The sequence below is a fragment of the Rattus norvegicus genome, chromosome 14 (genome assembly GCF_036323735.1).
Source record: "Rattus norvegicus strain BN/NHsdMcwi chromosome 14, GRCr8, whole genome shotgun sequence".
NCBI lineage: Eukaryota > Metazoa > Chordata > Mammalia > Rodentia > Muridae > Rattus > Rattus norvegicus.
In genome coordinates, this window is record NC_086032.1 from 99,959,302 (window position 1) to 99,977,891 (window position 18,590).

The following is an 18,590-nucleotide window of genomic DNA, read 5'->3' on the forward strand; positions in this document are numbered from 1 at the left end:
TTTGAGTATTACAATGAGATATTGGCACTATGTCCTATAACACTGTAAATGCTTTTATATCAGAGAAGGGTTGGCCTGGCTGGGGGATGTAAGATAACCCGTGAGCCAGGAGGCATGGCATGATCTCAAAGGGTGTGTACAACAGTGCACAGGGATAGAGCTGAGAGCCATCGGGAGATTTCGAATGACAAGTAAAATGTTTAGTTTGCCCCTGTTTTATTTGAAATGAGCAGAGGTCATCTAATCATGCTATCATTTGGAAATGGGGAACTGGAGTGTATGGTTGGATTTGAATTTTTTGGAGCAGAGAGCAGAAGGCCTGAGTTAAAAACCATACAATTGTACTTACATAAGGGCTAGAGGATATCTTGAGAGAAAATCTGAGAACCAACGACCATCTATTTAGTAGATAAGGAAAAAAAAAAAACCCCAGCAGCAAAATAGGAAGAAACAGCAGTCAGGATAGTGAGGAACTGTGGAAAGTGTGTTTTTGTAGAGATCAAAGGGGGGAATCAGAGGGTCTGAAGACAGATGACGGGACCATTTCTTGTTTGGTTGTTGCTGGTGTAAAGCTCAGGGTAGTGATTACGTGTCTAGTAGATGTTTGTGTGTGGTCAACAGTGAACTTGTCTTTCACTGTTACTGACTACTGAAAAGACCACATGATTGTTTTCATTGCTTTCTAATTTCATACATGCATAAAGAATGTGTTTTAGGCAAATCAGTTTATCTCCTGTCTCCCTTACAACTTTCCCTTTCAAATTCATGTGCCCTATGTTTTTAAATCCCATTGTGTTCACTTAGTGCTACCAATATGTGCATGAGTGTAGGGCTGTCCACTGCAGCATGGTGTCCCCTTCGGGACCATACACCAGAAGAAAACTGACTCCCCTCTTGGCATTTCATTGCCAAGAGCTCTTCAGCTGGGTTGAGGCTTTGTGACCTCTTTCTGATCCAGGCTGGGGCTTTGTCTGGCTTGATCTTTCACAGATCTTAGGCACTGCATTCATGTGTGCGGAGCCTCTGCAGTGTCCAGAGAATACTGCTCCTGGCAGTCATCTCTTGCCTGCCTCTTCCTCAGCGACCCATGACCCATTAGAAGAAAAGTATGAATAGCTGTCCATTTAGCACTGAGCATTTACAATCACTTAGTCTCTGAACCTAGACTCATGGTAGGTCATAAGAATTCCATATGCATTTGAAAAACAAAACTAATGATTAAAGCATTGGGTGTTACATTTTTATATAATACCTAAAACTCAGGGCTGGCCGCTGATTGAAACTCTTGGCTAAGACTTTGTAACGGGTTCTGATTTCAGCTGGGTGCTGCAGGAAGTCAAGGGAGGCACTCGGCAGAGATGTGCTGTCTTTAGGTATTTCAGATGGTTTAGAGGGTTGGGGATTTAGCTCAGTGGTAGAGCACTTACCTAGCAAGCGCAAGGCCCCAGTCCCCAGCTCAAAAAAAAAAGCCTTTCTGAAAAGATTTCTCCAGAGGTGTTTGAATGCTTCTTTAAAAAGTTCTGTGTGATAGATGCATGATACAGATGTATATGTCTGATTATCGATCTCTTTTAAACCACACTAAGATTGTTTGTTTGTTGTAGCGTTGGTCTTGTTTCCTATTATGATACACAAGAGGATATTGCAACCTAGAACCCTTTTGGGGTCAGTGAGATTTAGCCAGTAGGCAGCCACTTGGAACTGTTATCATTCTCTTGCTTACAAAGTAATACATAAGTAGCATCTTTTAATTAGAGAAAAAAAAAACCCAGACATGTTTAAGTTGGGTTATTTGTAAAACATAGAAAACCAAGTGGACATAAACCATCCAATCCAATGAATTAGTATTGCTAACTATTTGACCTTTGATGTTTTTCCTTCAGTTAAATGTGTATAAATATTTAATTCATTTAATATTATACATAGCACATATAAATATTTAAGCTTATAGTAATAGGTTCTCTATATAACTATACATTCTTTTTTATAACACAAAGTACCTGGACCCCATGATAAACCAGTGAATTAGAGTCATTACCAGGACTGTGTCTGCCTATCTAGTCCCTTTCCATTTAGCTTTCTCAGTCTCTTCCCAGATAAACTTAGATCTTTCCTTTTTTTAATGGAGTCTCACTATGTAGTCCAGGCTGGTCTTAAGTCTGTGTGGTAAGGTGGGAGCCTTGCCTCCACCTCCTCACTGGCTGGACTGCAGGCATGTGCCACTGTTTGTATTATCTTCATTTTACTAACGAGGAAACAGATACACAGTCATTGTACAATTGGTGGATCACCAGCATTTAAATCGGCATTGTAGCTTTAAGCTTGTGCTTTTAGCTGCATAGGCACCATAGTCCTTTTCAGCAGAGCAGACAAATCCACGTAAAGATACCCCCATCACTGTGAGATACGGAACACTCATTGCTCTTCCAATTAAACACAGTCAACTAAAACTGTGTCATTATTCTCACTCTTTCTTTGACTGTCATTAAATGATAGCGAAGTAAGTTTTTAAAGCTGTCCCTTATGAGGGCAAAGAAAAGAGCATGGCTGTGGTATTGAGAGACCCATCAGCTTTGAAAACTAAGTGGCCATATGAGACAAGGCTTTGCTGAAATCAGTGGCTGTACCAGAATATGTCATTAGGAGATAAACAATTTGTGTTCTAGAACTTTAAAAGGTATAGGTTTATAAAGCAAGGAGGATATACAACAGTGTAAAACAGAAAATAAGAGACTGTGCTGAATGCTGTGTAAGGAACAAATGAGATAGATGAATTTTTTTGTATAGAGGAAACCAAACGCTTTCTGGATTTTAAGGCTTTGGGCATAATAAAGAAAAGTAAGGGGGGTGTCTTAGTTACTTATGGATTGCTGGGACAACACACCCTGACCACGACAACTTACAAAAGAAAGCATTCAACGTGGGGGATCATGGTTCCAGAGGGCAGTTGAGTCCTTGACCATCGTGGAGGGGAACACGGCAGCAGTTTTACCAGAGCAGTAGCTGAGAATTTACTCATTGAGACTACAGCCCCAAGGCAGGGAGACAGGAAGCTAAACGAGAATGGCATGGCATTTGAAACCTCAAAGCCCATTCTCAGTGACCAGAACCTCCAACAACATCACACTTCTTCCCAAACAGATCCATTACCTGTGGACACAGAGGTCAAGTATGCAAGCCTATGGGGAGCAGTTTCCCTCAGCCACCACACAGGGCTTGACTAAAAGTGAGAGAATTGAGAAAGGATCCAGAGGCTGAGACTTGCCTTACCTCCCTCCCGTGCCTAACATCTGAGGTTCACTCACACCTTATTTGTTTATAGACCCTTTGTTGTGTGTATGTGCACATGCGTGCACACACGCTTGCGTGTGTGTGTGTGTGCACGCGTGTGCGTGTGCGTGTGTGTGTGTGTGCGTGTGCGTGTGCGTGTGTGTGTGTGTGTGTGTGTGTGTGTGTGTGTAATGGATTGCATTTCCCAAAGCCAAATGTATCAATACTGATATCTGGTAGTTTTCTCTGAAAAGGAGACATATTAAGTAATATTTTTACAGTAAAGCTTAACTGAGTAAGTAGCCATGCAAACCACCCTCTCACCACTTATAAATATAGCCATAGAGAGATCACAACTGAAAAATATTTGTGAATGAGGACTATAAATCTGAGACTAAAACACAGGTAACAGAAAGAATTGGAGGTGTGCAATTAATAGAACTAAATTTACAAAATTAATAGCCATAGAGATTAGTGAAGTGATTCCACTCTTGAAATAATAATATAATTCTGCATAAAAAACAAAAACAAAAAAGGGTAATTAGGGCGTGGGGAGGTGGCTCAGTGGTTAGGAACACTTGCAGCTCTTCCAGAGGTCCTGAGTTTGGTTTCTAGAATCCAAGCCAGGTGGCTCACAACTACCTGTACCTCCAGCTCCAGATGATTCGCTGCCTTCTTCTGGCTTCCATGAGTGCTTGCACACATTTGACAGGTACTCATATAGACACATACAATTACACATCAATAAAAGTACAAATAAAGGTAAATAAAAATAATGAAAGCATAGGGCAGGGAGCACAGGTTGCTGGGGTTGCGTGTCTCACATTTATAAGGCCGTAAGTTTCATCTCCAATAAAACACTCAGTATCAACCACTTAAAAAGGGGGTTGGCATATGCCCAGGAGTGGTATGGCTGGGTTTTTAGGTAGTACTATATCCAATGTTCTGAGGAGCCTCCAGACTGATTTCCAGAGTGGTTGTACCAGTCTGCAGTCCCACCAACAGTGGAGGAGTGTTCCTCTTTCTCCACATCCTCGCCAGCATCTGCTGTCACCTGAGTTTTTTATCTTAGCCATTCTGACTGGTGTGAGGTGGAATCTCAGGGTTGTTTTGATTTGCATTTCCCTTATGACTAAAGACGTTGAACATTTCTTTATGTGCTTTTCGGCTATTCCATATTCCTCAGTTGAGAATTCTTTGTTTAGCTCTGTACCCCATTTTTAAATAGGATTATTTGATTCTCTGGAGTCTAATTTCTTGAGTTCTCTGTGTATATTAGATATTAGCCCTCTATCAGATGTAGGATTGGTAAAGATCTTTTCCCAATCTGTTGGTTGCCTTTTGTCCTAATGACAGTGTCTTTTGCCTTACAGAAGTTTTATGAGGTCCCATTTGTTGATTCTTGATCTTAGAGCATAAGCCATTGGTGTTTTGTTCAGGAAAATTTCCCCTGTGCCCACATGTTCGAGGCTCTTTTCCACTTTCTCTTGCATGAGTTTCAGAGTTTCTGGTTTTTTGTGGGGGTCCTTGATTCACTAGGACTTGAACTTTGTTCAGGGTGATAAGAATGGATCGATTTGCATTCTTCTATATGCTGACTGCCAGTTAAAACAGCACCATTTGTTGAAAATGCTGTCTCTTTTCTACTGGAGTGTGGACATATACCCAAAAGGTGCTCTAACATATAACAAGGACACGTGCTCTACCATGTTCATAGCAGCCTTAATTATAATAGCCAAAGGCTGGAAAGAACCCAGATGTCCCTCGACAAAGGAATGGATACAGAAAATGTGGTACATTTGCACAATGGAGTACTACTAAGCTATTAAAAACAATGACTTCATGAAATTCTTAGGCAAATGGATGGAACTAGAAAATATCATCCTGACTGAGGTAACCCAGACACAAAAGAACACACATTGTGTGCACTCACTGATGAGTGGATATTACCCCAAAAGCTCAGAATACCCAAGATATAATTCACAGACCATATGACATTCAAGAAGAAGGAAGACCAAAGTGTGGATGCTTCAGTCCTTCTTAGAAGGGGAAACAAAATACTCAAGGGAGGAAATATAGGGCAAGAGTGGAGCAGAGACTGAGGGAAAGAAACTGCCCCACCTGGGGATCCATCCCACATGCAGTCTCCTGAGAGGCTCTGCCAGAGCTTTACTGATACAGATGAGGATGCTTGCAGCCAACCATTGGACTGACCATGGGGAAACCAATGGAGGAGTTAGAGAAAGAACCGAATGAACTGAAGGGGTTTGCACCCCCATAAAAAGAACAACAATATCAACCAACCAGATGCTCCTGCTCCCCGCACCCTCCCCACCCCCTCGTTCCCAGGGACTAAACCACCATCCAAAGAGTACATGGAGAGACCCATTGCTCCAGCTGAATATGTAGCAGAGGATGGCATTGTCTGGCATCATTAGGAGGAGAAGTCCTTGGTTTTGTGAAGGTTCATTTCCCTAGTGTAGGGGAATGCCAGGGTGTTAAGGTGGGGAGTGGGTGGGTGGGAGGGGGAATATTCTCATAGAAGCAGGGGTAGGGGGAATGAGAGGAGGGGGAACTGGAAAAGGGTATAACATTTGAAATGTAAATAAATAAACTAATATAAAAAAGCAATGCCACAGGGTTGGGGATTTAGCTCAGTGGTAGAGCGCTTGCCTAGCAAGCGCAAGGCCCTGGGTTCGGTCCCCAGCTCTGAAAAAAAAGAAAAAAAAAGAAAAAGAAAAAAGCAATGCCATAAAAAAAGAGTATAACATAAATAGAGAAATTAATAGATGTATCAAAGGTAAAGTTAAAATATCATTATGCTGTAGGACAGAGTAAAGAAGGTTTTAGTTATGAACTACAGCTGACAGAAGGTATAAAAATTAACCAAAAGGGTCTTCTACCCAACTAACATAATCAAAACTGGAAGATGCACATTTCTAACAGTTTAATGGAAATTTACATTTTTATGCACCGAGAGGGCTGCAAGAGCTGAGACTGAATCACTCCCATCCACCCCACTGTACTCTTCTACTCACACACATGCGAAAGTTAAGGTGTCAGCCACAAGGCAGAGTTCTGTGGCTCTGAGGTATTGGTGCCCGTATGAGTCTGTTCTTTATAGCTTTATTTATTTTTTTATTATTAACTTGAGTATTTCTTTTTTTTTTTTTTTTTCGGAGCTGGGGACCGAACCCAGGGCCTTCCGCTTTTTTTTTTTTTTTTAATTAACTTGAGTATTTCTTATATACATTTCTTTTTTTTTTTTTTAATGTATCATATTTTATTTTTTTTTCCTTTTTTTTTTTTTATTAACTTGAGTATTTCTTATATACATTTCGAGTGTTATTCCCTTTCCCGGTTTCCGGGCAAACATCCCCCTCCCCCCTCCCCTTCCTTATGGGTGTTCCCCTCCCAACCCTCCCACCATTGCCGCCCTCCCCCCATAGACTAGTTCACTGGGGGTTCAGTCTTAGCAGGACCCAGGGCTTCCCCTTCCACTGGTGCTCTTACTAGGATATTCATTGCTACCTATGGGGTCAGAGTCCAGGGTCAGTCCATGTATAGTCTTTAGGTAGTGGCTTAGTCCCTGGAAGCTCTGGTTGCTTGGCATTGTTGTACTTTTGGGGTCTCGAGCCCCTTCAAGCTTTTCCAGTTCTTTCTCTGATTCCTTCAATAGGGGACCTATTCTCAGTTCAGTGGTTTGCTGCTGGCATTCGCCTCTGTATTTGCTGTATTCTGGCTGTGTCTCTCAGGAGCGATCTACATCCGGCTCCTGTCGGTCTGCACTTCTTTGCTTCATCCATCTTGTCTAATTGGGTGGCTGTATATGTATGGGCCACATGTGGGGCAGGCTCTGAATGGGTGTTCCTTCAGTCTCTGTTTTAATCTTTGCCTCTCCCTTCCCTGCCAAGGGTATTCTTTTTCCTCATTTAAAGAAGGAGTGAAGCATTCACATTTTGATCATCCGTCTTGAGTTTCGTTTGTTCTAGGGATCTAGGGTAATTCAAGCATTTGGGCTAATAGCCACTTATCAATGAGTGCATACCATGTGTGTTTTTCTGTGATTGGGTTAGCTCACTCAGGATGATATTTTCCAGTTCCAACCATTTGCCTACGAATTTCATAAACTCGTTGTTTTTGATAGCTGAGTAATATTCCATTGTGTAGATGTACCACATTTTCTGTATCCATTCCTCTGTTGAAGGGCATCTCGGTTCTTTCCATTTTCTGGCTATTATAAATAAGGCTGCGATGAACATAGTGGAGCACGTGTCTCTTTTATATGTTGAGGCATCTTTTGGGTATATGCCCAAGAGAGGTATAGCTGGATCCTCAGGCAGTTCAATGTCCAATTTTCTGAGGAACCTCCAGACTGATTTCCAGAATGGTTTTACCAGTCTGCAACCCCACCAACAATGGAGGAGTGTTCCTCTTTCTCCACATCCTCGCCAGCATCTGCTGTCACCTGAGTTTTTGATCTTAGCCAATCGCACTGGTGTGAGGTGAAATCTCAGGGTTGTTTTGATTTGCATTTCCCTTATGACTAAAGATGTTGAACATTTCTTTAGGTGTTTCTCAGCCATTCGGCATTCCTCAGCTGTGAATTCTTTGTTTAGCTCTGAACCCCATTTTTTAATAGGGTTATTTGTTTCCCTGCGGTCTAACTTCTTGAGTTCTTTGTATATTTTGGATATAAGGCCTCTATCTGTTGTAGGATTGGTAAAGATCTTTTCCCAATCTGTTGGTTGCCATTTTGTCCTAACCACAGTGTCCTTTGCCTTACAGAAGCTTTGCAGTTTTATGAGATCCCATTTGTCGATTCTTGATCTTAGAGCATAAGCCATTGGTGTTTTGTTCAGGAAATTTTTTCCAGTGCCCATGTGTTCCAGATGCTTCCCTAGTTTTTCTTCTATTAGTTTGAGTGTGTCTGGTTTGATGTGGAAGTCCTTGATCCACTTGGACTTAAGCTTTGTACAGGGTGATAAGCATGGATCGATCTGCATTCTTCTACATGTTGACCTCCAGTTGAACCAGCACCATTTGCTGAAAATGCTATCTTTTTTCCATTGGATGGTTTTGGCTCCTTTGTCAAAAATCAAGTGACCATAGGTGTGTGGGTTCATTTCTGGGTCTTCAATTCTATTCCATTGGTCTATCTGTCTGTCTCTGTACCAATACCATGCAGTTTTTATCTCTATTGCTCTGTAATACTGCTTGAGTTCAGGGATAGTGATTCCCCCTGAAGTCCTTTGATTGTTGAGGATAGCTTTAGCTATCCTGGGTTTTTTGTTATTCCAGATGAATTTGCAAATTGTTCTGTCTAACTCTTTGAAGAATTGGATTGGTATTTTGATGGGGATTGCATTGAATCTGTAGATTGCTTTTGGTAAAATGGCCATTTTTACTATATTAATCCTGCCAATCCATGAGCATGGGAGATCTTTCCATCTTCTGAGGTCTTCTTCAATTTCTTTCCTCAGTGTCTTGAAGTTCTTATTGTACAGATCTTTTACTTGCTTGGTTAAAGTCACACCGAGGTACTTTATATTATTTGGGTCTATTATGAAGGGTGTCGTTTCCCTAATTTCTTTCTCGGCTTGTTTCTCTTTTGTATAGAGGAAGGCAACTGATTTATTTGAGTTAATTTTATACCCAGCCACTTTGCTGAAGTTGTTTATCAGCTTTAGTAGTTCTCTGGTGGAACTTTTGGGATCACTTAAATATACTATCATGTCATCTGCAAATAGTGATATTTTGACCTCTTCTTTTCCGATCTGTATCCCTTTGACCTCCTTTTGTTGTCTGATTGCTCTGGCTAGAACTTCAAGAACTATATTGAATAAGTAGGGAGAGAGTGGGCAGCCTTGTCTAGTCCCTGATTTTAGTGGGATTGCTTCAAGTTTCTCTCCATTTAGTTTAATGTTAGCAACTGGTTTGCTGTATATGGCTTTTACTATGTTTAGGTATGGGCCTTGAATTCCTATTCTTTCCAGGACTTTTATCATGAAGGGGTGTTGAATTTTGTCAAATGCTTTCTCAGCATCTAATGAAATGATCATGTGGTTCTGTTCTTTCAGTTTGTTTATATAATGGATCACATTGATGGTTTTCCGTATATTAAACCATCCCTGCATGCCTGGGATGAAGCCTACTTGATCATGGTGGATGATTGTTTTGATGTGCTCTTGAATTCGGTTTGCCAGAATTTTATTGAGTATTTTTGCGTCGATATTCATAAGGGAAATTGGTCTGAAGTTCTCTTTCTTTGTTGTGTCTTTGTGTGGTTTAGGTATAAGAGTAATTGTGGCTTCGTAGAAGGAATTCGGTAGGGCTCCATCTGTTTCAATTTTGTGGAATAGTTTGGATAATATTGGTATGAGGTCTTCTATGAAGGTTTGATAGAATTCTGCACTAAACCCGTCTGGACCTGGGCTCTTTTTGGTTGGGAGACCTTTAATGACTGCTTCTATTTCCTTAGGAGTTATGGGGTTGTTTAACTGGTTTATCTGTTCCTGATTTAACTTCGATACCTGGTATCTGTCTAGGAAATTGTCCATTTCCTGAAGATTTTCAAATTTTGTTGAATATAGGTTTTTATAGTAAGATCTGATGATTTTTTGAATTTCCTCCGAATCTGTAGTTATGTCTCCCTTTTCATTTCTGATTTTGTTAATTTGGACGCACTCTCTGTGTCCTCTCGTTAGTCTGGCTAAGGGTTTATCTATCTTGTTGATTTTCTCAAAGAACCAACTTTTGGTTCTGTTGATTCTTTCTATGGTCCTTTTTGTTTCTACTTGGTTGATTTCAGCTCTGAGTTTGATTATTTCCTGCCTTCTACTCCTCCTGGGTGTATTTGCTTCTTTTTGTTCTAGAGCTTTTAGGTGTGCTGTCAAGCTGCTGACATATGCTCTTTCCTGTTTCTTTCTGCAGGCACTCAGCGCTATGAGTTTTCCTCTTAGCACAGCTTTCATTGTGTCCCATAAGTTTGAGTATGTTGTATCTTCATTTTCATTAAATTCTAAAAAGTTTTTAATTTCTTTCTTTATTTCTTCCTTGACCAGGTTATCATTGAGTAGAGCATTGTTCAATTTCCACGTATATGTGGGCATTCTTCCCTTATTGTTATTGAAGACCAGTTTTAGGCCGTGGTGGTCCGATAGCACGCATGGGATTATTTCTATCTTTCTGTACCTGTTGAGGCCCGTTTTTTGACCAATTATATGGTCAATTTTGGAGAAAGTACCATGAGGAGCTGAGAAGAAGGTATATCCTTTTGCTTTAGGATAGAATGTTCTATAAATATCCGTTAAGTCCATTTGGCTCATGACTTCTCTTAGTCTGTCGACATCACTGTTTAATTTCTGTTTCGATGATCTGTCCATTGATGAGAGTGGTGTGTTGAAATCTCCCACTATTATTGTGTGAGGTGCAATGTGTGTTTTGAGCTTTAGTAAGGTTTCTTTTACGTATGTAGGTGCCCTTGTATTTGGGGCATAGATATTTAGGATTGAGAGTTCATCTTGGTTGATTTTTCCTTTGATGAATATGAAGTGTCCTTCCTTATCTTTTTTGATGACTTTTAATTGAAAATTGATTTTATTTGATATTAGAATGGCTACTCCAGCTTGCTTCTTCTGACCATTTGCTTGGAAAGTTGTTTTCCAGCCTTTCACTCTGAGGTAGTGTCTGTCTTTGTCTCTGAGGTGTGTTTCCTGTAGGCAGCAGAATGCAGGGTCCTCGTTGCGTATCCAGTTTGTTAATCTATGTCTTTTTTTTTGGGGAGTTGAGGCCATTGATATTGAGAGATATTAAGGAATAGTGATTATTGCTTCCCGTTATATTCATATTTGGATGTGAGGTTATGATTGTGTGCTTTTCTTCTCTTTGTTTTGTTGCCAAGACGATTAGTTTCTTGCTTCTTCTAGGGTATAGCTTGCCTCCTTATGTTGGGCTTTACCATTTATTATCCTTTGTAGTGCTGGATTTGTAGAAAGATATTGTGTAAATTTGGTTTTGTCATGGAATATCTTGGTTCCTCCATCTATGTTAATTGAGAGTTTTGCTGGATACAGTAACCTGGGCTGGCATTTGTGTTCTCTTAGGGTCTGTATAACATCAGTCCAGGATCTTCTGGCCTTCATAGTTTCTGGCGAGAAGTCTGGTGTGATTCTGATAGGTCTCCCTTTATATGTTACTTGACCTTTTTCCCTTACTGCTTTTAATATTCTTTCTTTATTTTGTGCGTTTGGTGTTTTGACAATTATGTGACGGGAGGTGTTTCTTTTCTGGTCCAATCTATTTGGAGTTCTGTAGGCTTCTTTTATGTCTATGGCTATCTCTTTTTTTAGGTTAGGGAAGTTTTCTTCTATGATTTTGTTGAAGATATTTACTGGTCCTTTGAGCTGGGAGTCTTCACTCTCTTCTATACCTATTATCCTTAGGTTTGATCTTCTCATTGAGTCCTGGATTTCCTGTATGTTTTGGACCAGTAGTTTTTTCCGCTTTACATTATCTTTGACAGTTGAGTCAATGATTTCTATGGAATCTTCTGCTCCTGAGATTCTCTCTTCCATCTCTTGTATTCTGTTGGTGAAGCTTGTATCTACAGCTCCTTGTCTCTTCTTTTGGTTTTCTATATCCAGGGTTGTTTCCATGTGTTCTTTCTTGATTGCTTCTATTTCCATTTTTAATTCCTTCAACTGTTTGATTGTGTTTTCCTGGAATTCTTTCAGGGATTTTTGCGATTCCTCTCTGTAGGCTTCTACTTGTTTATTAATGTTTTCCTGTGTTTCCTTAAGTGTGTTCATGTCTTTCTTGAAGTCCTCCAGCATCATGATCAAATATGATTTTGAAACTAGATCTTGCTTTTCTGGTGTGTTCGGATATTCCATGTTTGTTTTGGTGGGAGAATTGGGCTCCGATGATGGCATGTAGTCTTGGTTTCTGTTGCTTGGGTTCCTGCGCTTGCCTCTCGCCATCAGATTATCTCTAGTGTTACTTTGTTCTGCTATTTCTGACAGTGGCTAGACTGTCCTATAAGCCTGTGTGTCAGGAGTGCTGTAGACCTGTTTTCCTCTCTTTCAGTCAGTTATGGGGACAGAGTGTTCTGCTTTCGGGCGTGTAGTTTTTCTTCTCTACAGGTCTTCAGCTGTTCCTGTGGGCCTGTGTCTTGAGTTCACCAGGCAGCTTTCTTGCAGCAGAAAATTTGGTCTTACCTGTGGTCCCGAGGCTCAGGTTCGCTCGTGGGGTGCTGCCCAGGGGCTCTCTGCAGAGGCAGCAACCAGGAAGACCTGTGCCGCCCCTTCCGGGAGCTTCAGTGCACCAGGGTTCCAGATGGTCTTTGGCTTTTTCCTCTGGTGTCCGTGATGTGTGTGCAGGGAGCAGTCTCTTCTGGTTTCCCAGGCTTGTCTGCCTCTCTGAAGGTGTAGCTCTCCCTCCCACGGGATTTGGGTGCAGAGAACTGTTTATCCGGTCTGTTTCCTTCAGGGTCCGGCGGTGTCTCTGGCAGGGGTCCTGCCGCTCCTGGGTCCTCCCTCACGGGAGCCCAGAGGCCTTATACAGTTTCCTCTTGGGCCAGGGATGTGGGCAGGGGTGAGCAGTGTTGGTGGTCTCTTCCGCTCTGCAGCCTCAGGAGTGCCCACCTGACCAGGCGGTTGGGTCTCTCTCTCACCGGGTCTGGGAGCAGAGAGCTGCTGCGGGCCGGGATCCCGGCCTTCTGCTTGCTAGGCAAGTGCTCTACCACTGAGCTAAATCCCCAACCCCAACTTGAGTATTTCTTATATACATTTCGAGTGTTATTCCCTTTCCCGGTTTCCGGGCAAACATCTCCCTCCCCCCTCCCCTTCCTTATGGGTGTTCCCCTCCCCATCCTCCCCCCATTGCCGCCCTCCCCCCACCACTCTAATTCACTGGGGGTTCAGTCTTAGCAGGACCCAGGGCTTCCCCTTCCACTGGTGCTCTTACTAGGATATTCATTGCTACCTATGGGGTCAGAGTCCAGGGTCAGTCCATGTATAGTCTTTAGGTAGTGGCTTAGTCCCTGGAAGCTCTGGTTGCTTGGCATTGTTGTACATATGGGGTCTCGAGCCCCTTCAAGCTCTTCCAGTTCTTTCTCTGATTCCTTCAACGGGGGACCTATTCTCAGTTCAGTGGTTTGCTGCTGGCATTCGCCTCTGTGTTTGCTGTATTCTGGCTGTGTCTCTCGGGAGAGATCTACATCCGGCTCCTGTCGGCCTGCACTTCTTTTATAACTTTATTTTTAAAATAACTTATAAGAAAGCAGGTTTCCTCATGGCATTGTCATGCATCGTCTTAGTTGTCCCCTTCCTCACAGCTTCTCCCTCACTGGGCTCACATGCTGGGTATTCCCTTCCACTTGACACTGCAGGGGCTCTGCTACTTTCTGTCCTTCTTCCTTAGGACCTCTTTTTTTCTTTTATTAGATTTTTTAATTTACATTTTAATGTTATCCCCTTTCCAGGTTTCCCCTCCCCCTATCCTTTCCCCCTTCCCCGTGCTTCTCTGAGGATGCTCCCTCACCCAACACCCCCCTCCCTCCCACCTCCCGGCCCTGACGTTCCTTTACACTGGGACATCCAGCCTTCACAGGAACAAGTGCCTCCCCTTCCATTGATGCCCTACAAGACCATCCTCTGCTACATATGAGGATGGGGCCATAGGTCCATCCCTGTGTTCTCTCGGGATGGTGATTTAGTCCTTGAGAGCTCTGGGGGCGTCTGATTGGTTGACACTGTTGTTCTTATGTGGTTGCAAACCCCCTTAGCTCCTTCAGTCCTTTCTCTAACTCCTCCAGTGCAGCCCCCTTCTCAGTTCAATGGTTGGCTGTGAGCAGCTGCTTCTATATTTGTCAGGCTCTGGCAGAGCCTCTCAGGAGACAGCTATATCAGGCTCCTGTCAGCAAGCATGCACTTGACATCCACAATATTGTCTGGATTTGGTGGCTGCATATTGGATAGATCCTCAGGTGGGGCAGTCTCTGGATGGCCTTTCCTTCAGTCTCTGCTCCACACTTTGTCTCCTTATTTCCTTCTAGGGGTATTTTGTCCCCCTTCTAAGAAGGTCTGAAGGATCCACACATTGGTCTTCCTTCTTCTTGAGCTTCATGTGGTTTGTGGATTGGATCTTGGGTATTCTGAGCTTTTGGGCTACTATCCACTTACCATGTGTGCAAACCATGTGTGTTCTTTTGTGTCGGGCTACCTCACTCAGGATATTTTCTAGTTCCATCCGTTGCTTTGTCTTTTTATAAAACAACAACAACAACAACAACAACAACAACAACAACAACAACAACAACAACGTCTCATGTACCGCTTTCTAGTTTTCTGTCCTCAACCCACGCTGCTTTAACATGAACAGTTCTGTGTGTCAGGATAATGGATTGACTCTATCACATGATCCTGTGATCCACATAGCTCCTCCTGCCAGCCATGGCCTGCGTGGTTGTTGAGAATCTTTCTCCAGGGACTTGGATAGCAAAGCAGGAGCAGGGGATTCGGTGTGTTCTGATCTCGATCCTTCACCATTCAGGTAACTCCTCTGCAGCTGTGCTGGTGAAGGGCAGCGGGGCTGCTGTCCGTTCAGCTCTCCTGTTTGCTTGTGGTTTTGCAGGGCGTTGGTGGGAATCTGTCCGGTTCAGACGTCCCACCTTTCCAGCGTGTGTCTGCTATCTGTGGAGACTGTTGAGTTCAGCTGGTGATTTAGGTTCCCAGTAGCAGTGTGAATTCTCTCCTGGCATCAATGTGCTTGTTGCTTGGAGCGAGTCAGAGCTCTCCTCTCCCTGGTAGCCGCATCTGTGTACTCACCCCGTGGATCTTTGTGTAAACTTGGCTTCTCGATGGGAAAAGCCCCACTGGAACTCTTTTCTCCTCAGTGTAGTTCTTTTCCTTATTTCTCTTTTTCTGCTGGTCATTTTTCTTCTTACTTTCTTTTACCCAAAGTCTTGGTAATGCTTACAAATGCTGTTTCTGATTTGACCTCAGAATCTCCAGCTTGAACTTGTGCTTAAGTAACTAGAACTTCAATCTTCAAGTAGGTGCCTCGTTCCAACTCTTTATTGTGATCGGTTTCCTTGAAGCCCAAAACCCTCTTCCACTCCATAAATAGACTTGTAAATTGTCACTTAAACAGCACTCTCAGATTTATTCCTCCTCACAGTGATTTACCAGCCATGCAGTTTACAAAGGCAGGAACTGGGAGGCAGGCTTCCCTGAGTGAGTGACATAACTAAATTCCTGAGATCTGAGAAACAGGGGCCTCCTGGATGCAGATGGCAGGAGTGACACAGGCTTTGTGGAGATGGTGCAGTTGGCAGGTGTCTGTGCAGGGCGAGCCTGAGCACCTGAGCTGCAGTCCCCAGTGCCCAAGTGTGCTGTGTGTTCTTACAGCTCCAACACTGGGAACAGCTAGAAGGAGCGGTGGAATTCCATGGAGCACCTGACCAGTCAACTCAGTTGAAATTCAAGTTTCTAGTTTAGTAAGAGACCCTCTCTCAAAACAGTAAGAAATGAAGGATGGTAACTACTGTCTTCCTGTGAACCGTGTATGAGATAATTCTTAAATATAACTTGGAGGTATAAAGGGGCTAAGTTATATTCATAATAATAGAGCTAAATCAAGAAATAAGGCATTGCCAGTTTCTTTTCTAATAGTGTTACTCTTTAACAGACCCTGATTTTAGTGAGGCCAGAGAACCTAGGAGAAACCCTATGTTTTCTGTTCCTACAGTTGGAGTTGGATGTATGAGACACTTCTGGCTTTGGTAAGCTGAAGCTACTCTGCTGTTTGCTAAGAAAATGTATTAAAGGCATAGTTTGACTGGGACATAACATTCCACCATCTGCTCATTACCTCTTCTAGACTGGATCTGAATAGGAGGTCAGGCTAAGCAGCAGCTACTCTGTAAGCTGCCGAGGGCAGCAGTGAGCAACATGGGCAAAGACCATCACTATGTCTGGATCTTGGTAGCTCATATAGGACAGGGCAGACATTTGAGAAAAAGATATGTGTCAGAAGATAAAACTGTTGGGGAAGAATGAAGCAATAAAAGCAGGTGTGACTGGTAGAGGCACAGCGTCCTGATATTTGATGGCCATGATGGCTTAGGATGTCCAAGACTGTGCTATAAACAGAGACAGGCAGCAAGCTAAAGAAAAGGAAGAAGGTTCTAAGCACAAGCCTTGAGGTGGGATTGATTATGGGTGGCGTGTTCAGAAAGTGCCAAGGAGTGGGTGTGGTGCTGCACACCTCTACTTGCAGCACTCAGGAGACAGAAGCAGGGTGTCTGTAGGCTCTTGTCCAGCCTGATCTGTGTCATGAGTTTCAGGACGTGTCACTGTGCCAGAGAGTGAGTGCTAACAGCATGCTGAAGAGTAATCAAAAGATGACAAAATCTGTGATACACTTATAAATGTTTATATTAAAATAAAAATATATGGTAGCTAAGGAAGACACCATCATAAGCTTCCGGTCTCCATGTACACATGCACATACAGGTGCACACACATGCACACATACACACAAACACACAAACTTGGTCCTGCCAAGGTTGGACCCCCAGTGCAGGGGATTATTGGGGGGGGAGTAAGGGGATGTATAGGGGGAATACCTGTATGGGGGAGAGGGAGGAGAGGGAATGAGGGCTTATGGATAGGAAACCGGGAAGGGGAATAACGTTTGAAATGTAAGTAAAGAAATATATCTAATAAAAAAATTAAAAAAGACCAAATTAAAAAAATCTGAATAATTCATGTGCTGTCGATTAGCACATGTTTTGAAAAGTAAAAAACAAAAACTTTCTGCCTTTTAGGGAGGTCGATTAAAGTTGTAGTTCTGTGATTACATCATCAGAAGACTTTAAGTCCGTTATAGTTGTATGTTTGTTATTGTCCTTTTGGCTTGATTCATTTCATTTTTTTTAAGATAGAAAAATGGGTACTACTTTTCTTAAACTTAGAAATTTGTACTAATACCCAGGTTGAATTGTACTCGCCAGAAATACATGTATGAGCCATTTAAGGTTGAATATAGGAACTCGGCAATATAACTTGCAAAATTACTTTTATGTACATGTGTGTTCCTGTGTGAGCTTTTTTTTTATGTACATGTGTGTTCCTGTGTGAGCTTTTTTTTTTATGTACATGTGTGTTCCTGTGTGAGCTTTTTGCCTATCAAGTGCATGTAGGAGCCTGCAGAGGCCAGAAGAGCATAGCAAATCCTCTGGGGCTGGAGGCAGATGGCTGTGAGCCACTTGTAGCTGCTGGGAACCGAATTCATGTCCTCTGTAAAAGAAGTCAATGTTCTTAGCCACAGGGCCATCACTCTAGCCTTCAGCATTAAAAAAAAAAAAGGATCCATTTTTATTTTATGTGTATGTTTCTCCTACATGTATGTTTGTGTACCACATGTTTATTTGGTGTCCTCAGGGTCCAGAAGAGGGCATTGGGACCTCTAGCACTGGAATTTTAGGCAGTTTTAAACTACCATGTAAGTGCTAGGAATTAAACCCAGGTTCTCTGCAAGAGCCTCGGGTACTTTGAAGTGCTGAGCCATCACTCAGCAATTTTACGACACTATCTTCTACAAAAACATACAGAGAGCCTTTTCTAAATTCTGATTTATGCCTCTAAGTCTTACAGTTTTAAAAATAAAGACAGCCGTTAAGCTAGTAGTTCCCCTGCGTAATGACTGATTGTAGAGTGAGAAACTGTTGCAATCACACTTCCTTAATAGACTTGCATGTGTATATGCACATGCATTGTAGATGTATATATTTTTGTGTGTACATGTAGAGGCCAGAGGTTGATGCTGGTATCTTCCTTGAACTCTGTTTATTCAGAGGCAGGATCTCTCCCTGAACTTGCACATTCTGCTAGAATAACAACCATCTTGTCCTGGGGAGCCCTTTTCTGTCTCCTAAGCACTGGGATTATAGGTGGCTGTTAAGTCTGCCCAGACTCTATGAGAGTACCAGAGAGCCGAACACTGGCCTCATGCTTGCTTCCCAAGCACTTCTGCACTGATTCATCTCTCCAGACTTCTATAATTTCTCATTAAATATTATTGTATGTAAGATATTCACAGCGACCCTACACAGTCAAGAAGTAGATGACACCTGAGGGCTTCAGAAGAATCCTAGGTTCAATAGTAAAACTCCTGTTTACACTGTGTCAAGTATCTCTCTTTTTCAAAATAGGTGCTTAGAAATCTAATGTTTGGTTACCCTTTTGTTAGTAGTAGTTTTTTTTTTCAGTAAATAAAGCAGTTAGACAGAGATGAGTAATCAAATTTGAAGATCT

The 18,590-nt window shown here is 42.3% G+C and overlaps 1 protein-coding gene across 21 annotated transcripts in view; it reads left to right on the plus strand.

The window, feature by feature from the left end:
• Wdpcp (WD repeat containing planar cell polarity effector) overlaps positions 1-18,590 on the plus strand; it is a 330,930-nt gene that overhangs the window by 111,839 nt on the left and 200,501 nt on the right. Inside the window, exon 6 of one of the 21 annotated variants that reach the window (XM_063273246.1) lies at positions 16,021-16,054. The exons of the other annotated variants lie outside the window; for them this stretch is intronic. Within the exon in view, the coding sequence (XP_063129316.1) occupies positions 16,031-16,054 (24 nt within the window). The 5' untranslated portion in view covers positions 16,021-16,030. The remainder of the gene's footprint in view (positions 1-16,020; positions 16,055-18,590) is intronic. 21 annotated transcript variants of the gene reach the window in all.